This window comes from Montipora capricornis, chromosome 12 (assembly GCF_036669925.1).
Source record: "Montipora capricornis isolate CH-2021 chromosome 12, ASM3666992v2, whole genome shotgun sequence".
In the NCBI taxonomy this organism is placed as follows: Eukaryota; Metazoa; Cnidaria; class Anthozoa; order Scleractinia; family Acroporidae; genus Montipora; species Montipora capricornis.
The window spans coordinates 26,918,923-26,931,422 of NC_090894.1; the positions used below are offsets into that span (position 1 = coordinate 26,918,923).

Below are 12,500 nucleotides of genomic sequence, written 5' to 3' on the forward strand. Positions count from 1 at the left end.
AGAACTTACCCGGGCCCTAAAATTTTAATTTGGCACGGTATTTTTAGGCGCGTTTACACGACAGAGGAAAAATGGCACGGTTCCGATTAAAAGTGGAACGATTCCAATCATTTTTTTAAAGAAACCGTGAACTTTTATCCGTTCCGCTACTGGACCATAAGTGCCTATGCATGATTTGCCGATAGTTGGCGAGGACGAACGAAATGCTCGGGTGCCTCGTGTTCTCAGACGATGATCTGTGAAAAATAAAGTTCTGTGATTTGAGGTGAGTTTTTAGTTCTTACAACAGTTACTGGTCGCAGGTTTTGTGTTTGTTTCTAACCGACCAATTGAGCCAGTTTACGCGTTTAAGGAAGCCGTTGAAGGACCGAAAAAGCTCCTTGAGGAAAAACAGTTGTTGGAATATTTAGCCCGTTTATGAGATAAACAGAACCTTCAAGAACTCCAGATGGTTTCACAGTGAGATCATCAAATTGGCAAGGTCTTCTGAATTTTTATATATAGGAAGTAGAAGATGACCAAGAAATAAATATTTTTTCAAGTTTCCAGTTCCGTGAGGTCTTCCGTTTCGAAAATAAGGCTTTTTGAATTTCCTAAGTGTTACCTTTACTTGCGTGCAAACAAGAAACACAATCCGTGATTAAATAAACTGCAGATCAAACCCGTTGCGGAAGAACCTTTTCGTTGAATAATGAAGCACAAAATAGACGACAAGCTTTCTTTCAAATAGTTCTTGGGTGTCACATTTCCAATTATTTTTTTTACCTGAAGACTGTGCGAAGTTGAGTACAAATAATACAAATAGCCAGACAACAGAGATCACAGATCCACTTAAGGTGTTCGATTCCTTTTCTGTCTTCGTTGAACCCATAAGTTACCTAAGCATTTTCCATTTGGTGTCAGTGTTGTACATAACACCACACTTGGTAAAATAATAGAAATACAGCTCACTTTGATTTCGGCTCGACGGGCGAAAGATTGTTGTCGAAGTCCATTACTCGTCGCTTTTAAGATTCCAGATATTTATTTTCCACCGCCGGTCTTGTTTATCCAATTGACGTTCCATTTTTGAGCTCCATAAAGGTATATTTTGTTTAAAGATCCATCAAAACACCTTTTCTGTCTCAATGACTTGGACGCCATTGCAGTAATTAAATATTCAGGGGCGTAGCGTTCATATATGCAGGTACGCCCGTGCGTACAGCCCCAAACCGGGATTCCTTATTCCATGGAGGCATTAAATTTTTTTAGTCATTATAAAATCGGGCCAAGTTTTTTAAATTTCGAATTAACTGGTGTCTCTGTGTGGGAGTATTTCCAGGCCCGGCCAAACGGATCCAACTTCATCTAACATTGTTGGACGCTGTTGAAGAATGTCGAAAGGGGTGACCAAACGAATGGAACATGTTGGATCCAAAATTTTGGACTCAAGGGTCTGGAACCAATTACTACCCAGAATCCTTAGAAATCAAATTTTCTTCATGTTGGCGCTTTAAAATTCCTTTTAAAATTATCAATAGAGTCACTCTCTGTGATAGCAAGAGGAAGGGTGTTCCAGAATCTAGGAACTGCAACAGCAAATGCTCTGTCTCCAAGGGTCTTGCACCATGTAGGTGTAAGGAACCTTGAGAAGACCTAGGGTGTGACTGCGTAGGGAGTAGCGTCCCGAGGACTTGACTTGCAGATACATTGGTGCCATGCCCCTGAGAGCTTTGAAAACAAGAAGGGCTATCTCTTCTAAGAGAGATTGCTTAAGCTTTCGTCGCTCAGACGTTCAAGACTTTGCTCGTTCACCATTCCGTAGCTTGAACTGACTTGACTGACATCTCCATGGATACTGAAAGCCGCAGCGCACGCGGGCGTGCAACACTGTTCAATGTGATGTCCGAAAAAATGCAACACTGTTGTTCACACCTTAGAACAAAAGAAACGTTGGGTGATGTTAAAGACGATGTTTGATGGAAATCAAACTTCGTTCAACAAGTTCCAACATCATACAACTTGGTAGCCAAACGAGTGCAACATGTTCGATTCAACAATGTTGGATGATGTTACACTAACATGTTCAGTGGACCCGCTCGGCCAGACCTTAACGGCGAAAAACGTAATAGTGGACGAAAGCAGAAGAACTTGAAAAAAAAAATATATATATACCCTTCGAAGTCCCCACATAGTGTCAGTCTTCAGTATCACCAGTCCCCCAGTTCTGGTTATCTTTAAGGATATGTTATGATGATAATGATGATGATGATGATGATGATGATGATGATGATGATGATGATGACGATGAAGATGTTATATCAGAGTCTGCGACCTCTTGCCCTTTGCTTGTACTGTAAACCGCCCTTTTTTGTTGTAGCTTGCTGCAGAGAAAACTCTGCAGATGAGTAAAATAAACAACTAACTACTCCATTTCTCTTCGCATTTAATTATTGAAATGTCCTTCGAAAATAGCCGGAAATGGCATTTCCGAAACCCTAAATCTAAAACTTTTCTGGGTGAGCATGCATCCACACCCCCCTACTTTGGAGCGCCTTGGGTGCTCGAAACATTCTCTGTGTGCGTACACCTTCAAAATCTCACGCTACGCCCCTGATATTCTACTGTGTCCACCAGAGAAATCTGCGCATTTCACATCCCTTAGTAGGGGAGTGACAGGAAAGACTTTTCCCTACACGGGAAAAAATATTTAAAAAAAACAAAGAAATGAAACGAAGATTCCGACTGGGTTTGGCAACCCAGTAATGAGTATGTAACAATAGAATATACTTCGGAGCCAATCTGCATGAAAAGAGTACCAAAGTTCGGACTCTGCAAAGAGTACGATGATTTGCCGATAGTTCGCGAGGACGAACGAAATGTTCGGGTGCCCAGTGTTCGCAGATGACGATCTGTGAAGAATACGGTTCTGCATGTGATTTGAGGTGAGTTTTTAATTTTTGCCACAGTTACTTCTCTTAGCTGTCGTATTTTGTTTCTAACCGACGAATTGATCCCGTTTACGCGTTTAATGAAGCCGTTGAAGGAACGGAGAAGCCCTTAAAGGAAAAAGAAAACTGTAGGAATATTGATCCCGTTGTAAAACTTTGAAGTAGCACGTAATTGTCAAACTATAGATGGTTTCACAGTGAGATCATCAAATTAGCATAATCTCCTAAATTGTTATCTATAGGAGATTGAAGATTCCCGAGAAATAAATCTTTTTTCCAAGTTTCCAGTTCCGTGACGTCTTTCGTTTCGAAAAGACAGTGTTTTGAATTTCAAAATTGTCACCATACGCAGCTTACGTGACACCATGATACCAAGCTATTTGACTGAAAAAAATGTCTATCCCTATGAATTGCAGCAGTTTGAGCCTCTCAAGTACATTAGGAGATGTTTTCACACATATGTATTTTATCTCATGAGCGAAAAGTAAGAAAAGTCCAGATGTTGGAGCACTTCTGAGCACTTTGATCCCCCTAACTGATTGTGTGAAACGCTTCGACAAAGAGCTCAGAAACGATGTACCGCACAGATCTGAGAATTGCAGAGGTGGTTTCTAAATTTGTTTCCTGCAACATTCCAAATTATAGGCCTTTTTCATCGAAAGGCAGAATTTATTTTTTTGTTTGTTGTTTCACATAACAGAATATTCTACTTCTTTTCCCCTTGTACATCTGCGCAGTAGTCACATGCGCCTCTCGAGTACCTATTTTTTAATTTGCCAAGTTCGAAACAAAAGAAGTTGACGTTTCTGCAGCCAGTCATAAGAACGCGGATAATATACCGGTGAAAATCGCTTAATGTTTGCAGTTGCAAGTAAATTGAACAGGTGACACTATGTCTTGGGACAGGTTGTTGGAATGGAAATAACGTGGGCGTTGTCTATTTTTGCGGGATCTAGTATGAAGCGTGACATCAGATGAATTGGTTTCAAGTGAAAGCAGCCGGTGAGACAAAAGTGGGTGAAACACTAGTGTAGCAACACAGAAAACGTGTGAAAAACTATTCTTGTAATTAATATGGGCAAGTGAAAACTGGTATACAGCTGGCGGCAAAGGTTCCACATGAACAGTGCTGTGAATAACGCGGCCTGTGACTTCCAGCTTTAGGTATAGCTAACATGAAGATCAAGAAACTAACAATTAATTAAAAGAAAAAAAAAGTAGTTATCGGCGGATAATGTTCGTTAAAAGAACAGCGAGAAAAGAGAATTTGAACTCAGCAATTGATAACAAACAAATTACCTGTGGCCTATTTCTCGATTTCTCTGGGGCATTTGATAAAGTTAACCATGATATTCTCCTCTCTAAGCTGTACATTTATAGAATCGGTGGTACTCCGTTTAAATGGTTTAAAAGCTACTTATGCAATCGCACTCAATATGTAAAAATTGATGAAGTTGAATCCAGTATGGAAACTATTAAACGTGGAGTCCCCCGGGGAGTCCCCCAGGGTTCAACCCTTGAGCATTGCTATTCTTGCTATTCTGTATTAATGATTTGCTAATCTCCTCTGAGAAGCTTTATTATAGAATATTTGTAGATGATACTAATATTTTCTTTACCAGTGATAATGCAAAGGAGATCGAATTTACATTTAAATAATAAATTAGATATCAAAGAATGTAGGTATAATCAATAAGCTAAGACACTATCTTGATGCTCAAACAGTTATATGATACCCTATCCATACTTAAACTATGGTCTTGCCAGCAGGAATGCTGCTTACAAAACTGCAATCATGGACTAAAATGTTGGGAAGGAAGCACCACTTTAGAGATAACCCCCTCCCCACCCCCTTCCCCTTATCACTGTTGGATTTTCCACGAAACAAAATGGTGACCTTTCTTCTAAACTTGAAGAATATGGGGGTGGGGAGGGGGGGGGGGGGGGCACAAGAGCATGGTATTTCCCAAATAGTACAGCCAATAGTTAGAATAATCGAGTTAGGTGTGACGTGAAGTGATGCGCGCAATCTTCCCAACAACTTTGACCAGGACTGTAGATTAAGTAACATCTGCACTAAGCAGAATGGATGTATACGAAGCATGTTCTTTGCTCGTGGAAGATAACATGCCAACCCCTATTACAATCTTCTTGGAACTTTACGATTTGAAAAATTTAAACTAAAAATGTCACTCTTTGCATATAAAATTAAGAACGATGAAAGTAACACCCCAGTTGTATTCTTGAATGTTTGCACACCTGCATCAGAGATTTATTCACACAATACTAAGGTATGCTGCAAATCAAAACTTCTTTAAGCCACTAGTACGCATTAATTATGGTATATCTCCATTTGAATTTTCCACAGGGAAATCTGTCCCACCAGAACTTTAACGTTTCCCATACATACTCTTTAAAAAGCGCTACAAAATGTTTCTATTGACCACTCAAAACGGACCATAATTTTACTAGTTAGATAGTTAAAATAATGCTGATATGCAGGACATCTTTTTTTTCCCTCTATCTCGTATTTATGTGTATGTATATTCTTCCTCTCTTACGATACTCGTTATTAATGTGTTTTAAACTATACTTAACATATGGTCGTCGCCAGCTTATATCCACATGACAGTGACCAGCTGGAAAGCTTATTGGCTACTTTGGTCACTGCACACTATTAATTATTGTCTCGAATAACTATTTCTGTCTGAATGAACTTTTCTTTCTGTAATGACTGTATAGTGTCTTATGGGCTTTGGATGTTTTTTGTGCTTTTCCCAAGAGAAACTATTCTAAGACGAATTCATTCTAGTATTTTCCTGAATAAAGTGTAAGAATACGTCAAAGCTGTATTGATAATGTATTGATTTGTGTTCGCGAAAAAAAAGGCTTAAATGGCGTCCTTTGGCAGAAAAGATACCCCTTTCGTATACCTTCTATTGACAAATGGTACCCCTTTCGTATACCTTCCATTGGAAAATAGTACCCCTTTCACAAACCTACTTAAAAACACTGCATCCCCCTTTTAGCTCTTAGAATAAACTTAATGAACGATATTTCCTCTCATATAAAGGCGCTTTTAAATACCTAAATGACAGATTTCCCTACCCTTTCATATACCTGAAGCGTGAAAAAGGTACCCCTTTCGAGCGGGTTTGAAATAAATAGCTAAATGATATTGGAAGGTTTTTCAAAAACCCTCCTTTGTTTTTTTTTTTCTTTTTAAGCAAATATGGCTAATGTGAACCCAACACAAACTGGTTTGGCTTTTTCCGGTGGTGGAATTCGGTCAGCGGCCTTCAGCTCTGGAGTCTTGCGCAGATTGTTAGAACGAAATGTGGAGGTGGACTACTTGAGTTGTGTGTCAGGAGGCGGTTACACAGGCACTGCGTTCCTAGATTGGAAATACAGAGAAGAGAGGAGGAGCAGGTCCATCGAAAATGAAACTGAAGACCAAGGGAATTGGCATGACAAGTTTTTCAAGCACATGAAAGAAAGAGCTGGGTACTTTTGCAACTGGCACAGTCCACTAGATGGAATCCTAGATACAGTGACCATATTGGGCCTAATTCTATTGGTCAATTTCATTGGGCCAATCACCACGCGGGGTTCGTACGCATGCCCAATAGCCTTCATGATCGACCTGGTGTTTGGGGAGTACCTGCGAGATAAGGGGGACTGCGATGATGTTGTTGCTGCAAAATCTTCTGACAGCCATAATACAGAGGCCGATAAAAATGCAACCATACAAGAGCTACGGCGGAGCTGTAAAAGTACCCCGGGTTCTGGCCGTATTATTCTCTTCTCTTTTTTGGTTCTCCTTACCGCCATATTTTTCGTATTGTCCAAAACAAGGTTCCTACGGCGGTACTCTACTCTCCTAAGTTTCAGTTGCGCTACATTTGGTGCTTCTTTTGTTCTTACATTCGTGCCATTTGCTTTGCACGATGTTGTTCGTGACATTCCGTATTGGTCGCAGTACCTTGCTCTGGCTGTTAGCGTTTTTGTGTGGTTTTTCCTGCCTCTTCTCCGTAATGTAACAACCCATGTATTGATGGTTTATTTCTTTTCGTATGTGATCTACTGGAGGGTGTATGCAGCCCCTGTACTTGGTGTTGTGTATTCTGATAAACTCTTTACCCGCTTACTTTTCGCTTCTGGCTTTGTCGTGTGGGTTGTCCCTTCTGTAAATGCATTATGTTCGAGACTGACCCATGTTTACAACAGGTAAGACGACTTGGATAAGGTGGTAATAAGTGATATTAAATGGTGGTTTTAATGATAATTCAATGGCCCAATGTTTATGGTAAAGCAGGGTGACATGTGCGACCAAAACGGACCTCACCTGTTGAAGGAAAACAAGAGAAGACATTAATTGTTACGGAGAAGAAAACGTCCAGTCCGGCAATTAAATTTTTTGAATTTCTTCTAAGTTATTTTTAAATGGAGTAGAAAAGAATTTGTTTTTTCGGGAGGCTTCGGCATAGGCAGCGAGCGGGCTTGGACATTAAAAAAAAAAAAAAAAAATGACGGTTCGTGCGAGGCGCGACTGCCCACTTCAGAGGCTTATTACCCAGAGCTTTAAGTCAACCTTTTCCAGTATCTTTCTATTTTTACAAGCACCCCGCAGGGGGACTTTAGTGGGTGTTTTTACAATAGCCAATCATAAGAGACCTGAGGTCAACCATTTATTACGTCACATATGTGAACCACCGGATACAGACCTGGAGGTAAGGTGGGGGCCCCTCTCAAATTTTTTTTCCCTTTTACAGTTGTGGTGGCCTTGGTCCAAAAATAAGGGGAGGGGCGGGGGGGGGGGGGGGATCCGCCACTGACTTCACGTATCTTCTTAGTCACATACGTCACGTGAGTCATAATATAGTAGAAAGATACGGGAAAGGGTTGACGCAAGCGTACAATACAGATAGAAGCTCCGGGTTATGGGCCCGTGCCCACTTTCAATACATTAACATTCAGTCCTAAACAAAAGGCATCATCTCGATGCTCTGGGGAATAATCATAAGAATTTGCATGAGTTTATTTCCCAGAGCATCGAGATGATCCCTTTTGTTTAAGACTGAATTTTAATATATCGAAAGTGGTCTATTATACAACTTCACGTTGACATGCTCGAATGAGTCGATATGATTTCATTTAGTTGGGAACCTCAAGGGAAAACTTATTTTTTCTAAAAATAACTTTCTATTTTGAAATTCACAATCATATCCCTAGCTCTCTTTCTCTTTATTTTTTCGGGGCTGAAAGTTATAGCGATATTCCTTGCTAAGAAACATTAACGTCACATTTCTTTTGACACTCAAATTTGCCAACCACAGAACAAAAGAAGTCATTTTTTCATCAACCAATAAGGTTCTGGTTGACATAGTTGGCATATTAATAAGAATGAATGAAGTCGCGAGAAAGATCGCTATACGAAAATGCATATGACCAGAAGGTGCCAGCGAAAATAATGGACTTCAACATCTTCATAGATCATGTAACACTTGAAGTCTCCATGTCAATGTGTAACAGTAGGACCGAAACATAAGGAATGAAGAACGAGTCAAAAGAAATTGTTGCTTTTTCAGTAATGTGATATTATTTCCACCTACAGTCTGTGACAAAATTCGTTGGAACAGTCCACGACTATACAGATCTGAAGCTTTCGCAGCTCACTCTCCCCTCACAATGTTGTTTTAACGCCAGTTTCTAAGCCCAATTGTCAAAACAACATTGTAGGAGGGCAAGGTATTGTAAAGTGTTTCAACAATTTTGTCCGGGACTGTAGTAATAAAAATAATAATCAAATATTAAGGGGGGAGGACAATAACAAACTGGATACCATTGGAATATGCATGTTTTATCATCTCCAGGTGGAGGCTTCAGAAGGCGTTTTACCATCCTAGTGGTCTTGGAAAAAACGGATGTTCAGGAATCGGGTGGAGTGATGTCTGCACGCTGGGGATGTCTGCCCTTTTTCAATCTCGGCATAGAAGCCCTGACCACGCTGTACTTGCAAATGAAGGCGTGGTTCCAAAAAGAGCACTAACCGTTGAAGATCTTAAGGGCACGAAACCAGAGTACTTATCAAACATCACAGTCAACCGATGGAAAAGAGATGAAACCTCTGAAAAAAACTACGACCTGTTGACAATTTCTCCCACATCAATCGCGTGTGTAGACAGCAAACCCGGGCAGGATCACTTCAAAGGGAAACTAGAACCAGAGGATATCAAATTATCCGGTGCTATGGCTACATCGGCGGCCTCACTGTCTACTTTCATGGGAGAATACGACAATTCTTCCGAAATGAGCCTCAGTCGTTTCCACACACTCATTGGTCTAAATATGGGCACTAAGATGACAAGCGACATTCAATCTGTGAGAAAAGAAACTTTCATTGACAAGGTATGGTTCTTTGTCATCATTTTAGACCATGACCATCACACTTCTTCTTCTTCTTCTTCTTCTTCTTCTTCTTCTTCTTCTTCTTCTTCTTCTTCTTCTCCTTCTTCTTCTTCTTCTTCTTCTCCTTCTTCTTCTTCTTCTTCTTCTCCTTTTTCTTCTTCTTCTTCTTCCTCTTCTTTTTTTTCTTCATTTCGTAATCATTGCCACCATTCAGGACCCTTTCATTTTTGTCATAACTTTGCCTAATTTTTCTGTAATTTCATTAGGTGCTGCCGTTTGTCATTGATATTTTTCGTGCGCTTCCCCTGATCTGTGTGCCGCCGGTAGTTCATTTTCGTGTAGCAGACTCTGACTTCGCATCCAAAGTTGCAGTCGTATGCTTCATTGTTATACACTTTATCCTCGCATTGGTGGCATTCGTCCGTACAGGAAGTAGGCACCCAGGCTGGCGCGAAAAATTAGCAAGGTACAGTCACTTTGTACTCTTTATTTGTCTGGAAAATTGATTGGTAACGGACTTGCAACTGTTAAAACAATCTCTTCTTGTGCTGAAGGTCTTGTTTTAGAGTTGAGACTGAACGTTCTCATTTTTACTCGTGGATATCCACGAGTTTTGGTGAGAATCTGTATGCAAATTGTCACTCACTCGTAACCGAAAGTTCGATCTAATTAGCCATTCACGAGAGATAGTATTTCAAGCGAATCACAACACAGCTTAGAAAGCTGTGACACACATGGCTTGATTTCCTGTTGGCCAGGTTGTGCGGCGCCATTCTGTTTGTGGCTTTTATACTTAAGTGCTTGAACACCTTCCGCTGCATTTAGAGGCAAGAGACTAAAGAAGTAAGGAAATGTCGTTCTTCGAAGGTGAAGCAAATATTCTAAACGAGTACACATTGGTGCACTTAATTTTGCACCGCCGCGTAGATTTAAATAACGGGAGTCTGTTCCCAAATATATATTAACATGCTCCCTGCGACAGAGAACCTTCCAGAATTTCCACAGGTGACCCAAACTCTGTGTTGTGTTTTGAATGTAAAGAGAGAGTCATTTAGAAATCTATTATGGCGAGTTTTAGTCGATACAAATCAGAAGGCTTCATAAAAGAAGTAAGCACTAATGTTGCATTCACTTGTCTGTTGTCCCTTTGTCATCTTTCTTTGGTAATTTGGTGCCATTCTGCCCTCTATTTCGGGAGATATGTAGCCAAAATCCTTCAATCCGCCACAAACTCGTTCCGCGACATGTTCGAAGACTCTATCGAGAATCTATTCAAGAAAATAGTCTCGCTATCGACTCTGCGAATGAAAATTAGCCACAAATTTCAATGTCGTTATCTGTCAACGTTCTCGTGACGAACAGCCGTGTACCCAAATCGTCAGTTAATGACAAGTCACTTCTCCCTTACTAGTACACATCTTTCGCTGCCTTCCCTCCCCGGACTTGAGGAGCGCGAGGTTTCATCCGAGGAACTTTTTCAAGTCCAAGCAGGGGTAAGGGAGCAGTGAATTATCATCAGCCGATCGTCTGGGTGCACGGCCGATCAACAACAACAACAACAAGATTTCTTTGTACTGTAAAATAAACTAGCTAGCTAAATAACAAATATGTGAATTAAAAATACAGCAGTAGCTGGTCTCCCAAAATAACTAAAAAGCTAAACTAGTTGGGAGACCACCATTTATTAACTGAAAATATGTACATAGGAAAAGGGCATTGCTGTAGTTAACCAGGAGCCCATCTATAGCGTGAAACCTCAATACAGCGTCTGTGAAACGGCGTTTTCACAAGTAGGTTTATTTTTCGACTAGTCCTTCCCACGAATTAGGTCAAAAAACAAAGACAGTTCCGGTTCGGTGACCCTATGACGTCAGCTTAATTTCTTGCAATTGGTCATCGGACTCCTGTGGGAGTCTCATTTGCGGGAAATTCGGGAAATCGGTCTCTGAAAACGCCGTTACACGAACACAGTAGAATTTTAGGCTCCGGGTCATGGGTTCCTGATTTAACTGAATTATTTACTTTTACACACCTTATTTAGGGAGAAGATTGCAGCCCAAATAGGAAATTACTTCTTACATATGTATACAGTAATAAAAATAATAATAATAATAATAATTATTATTATTATTATTATTATTATTATTATTATTATTATTATTATTATTATTATTATCAAGTAAAGGTGTTATGGGACTTCCGAATTCAAACAGACCATCAAATTGAGCATAATAGACCTGATGTAGTTGTTCTTGATAAGATAGAAAGATCATGTTATGTGATAGATATCGCGTGCCCTTTTGATACAAGAGTGCTGGAAAAAGAACAATATAAAATGGAAAAATACCAAGAATTAAAAAGAGAAATTGGGAAAATCTGGAGCTGCCGAAGAGTAATTGTCGTACCAATTGTCATTGGTGCACTAGGGACGTTCAGCAAAAATTTGAAAACATCGTTGAAGAAAATTGGACTAGATTGCACGGTATTACTACAAAAAGCCTCCTTGTTGGGAACGGCAAGAATCTTGAGAAGAACACTAGACACCTAAGGCCATAGGTCGTGGCTTGATGCCTAGTTTACAAACCACTTTAACAACATATCGTGTGAATAAACGAAATAATAATAATAATAATAATAATAATAATAATAATAGTAATAATAATAATAGACAGTTTGCTAGGGAAATGCCAGAGAATGTTGATAAGAATATAACTTGGTATTGGTTATCCAAATGTGATCTGAAGATTGGGACAGAAGCATTGTTATTTGCTGCACAGGAACAGGCCATCTGGACAAACTATGTAAAGCACCACATCGATAAGACCAGTGAAAGCCCCCTGTGTAGATTATGTGGAAAAAAAATGTGCAAGAGTGCAACACTTAATATGTGGATGTGAAAGAATATAAGAGACGACACGACAATGTAGCAAAGAAAGTCCATTGGGATTTTTGTAAGAAGAATGGGTTGGAGCATACGGAAAAGTGTTATGAACATGACCCAGAAGTGGCAGTAGAAACTGAAGAAGTCAAAGTTTTGTGGGATATCAATGTTCAGTGTGACAATGTAGTAGAGGCAACAAGACAAGACATAAGTGTAATTGACAAGAAAGTGCGAAAGGGGATAATCATCGATATTGCTGTACCAGCTGATGTAAGAGTAGG

The 12,500-nt window shown here is 39.9% G+C and overlaps 1 protein-coding gene across 1 annotated transcript in view; it reads left to right on the plus strand.

Moving 5' to 3' along the window:
• Nucleotides 1-12,500, plus strand: part of LOC138027260 (uncharacterized) — a 43,643-nt gene that overhangs the window by 16,391 nt on the left and 14,752 nt on the right. Inside the window, exons 2-4 of the mRNA XM_068874813.1 lie at nucleotides 6,158-7,157; nucleotides 8,804-9,338; nucleotides 9,605-9,804. Of these exons, the coding sequence (XP_068730914.1) occupies nucleotides 6,163-7,157; nucleotides 8,804-9,338; nucleotides 9,605-9,804 (1,730 nt within the window). The 5' untranslated portion in view covers nucleotides 6,158-6,162. The remainder of the gene's footprint in view (nucleotides 1-6,157; nucleotides 7,158-8,803; nucleotides 9,339-9,604; nucleotides 9,805-12,500) is intronic.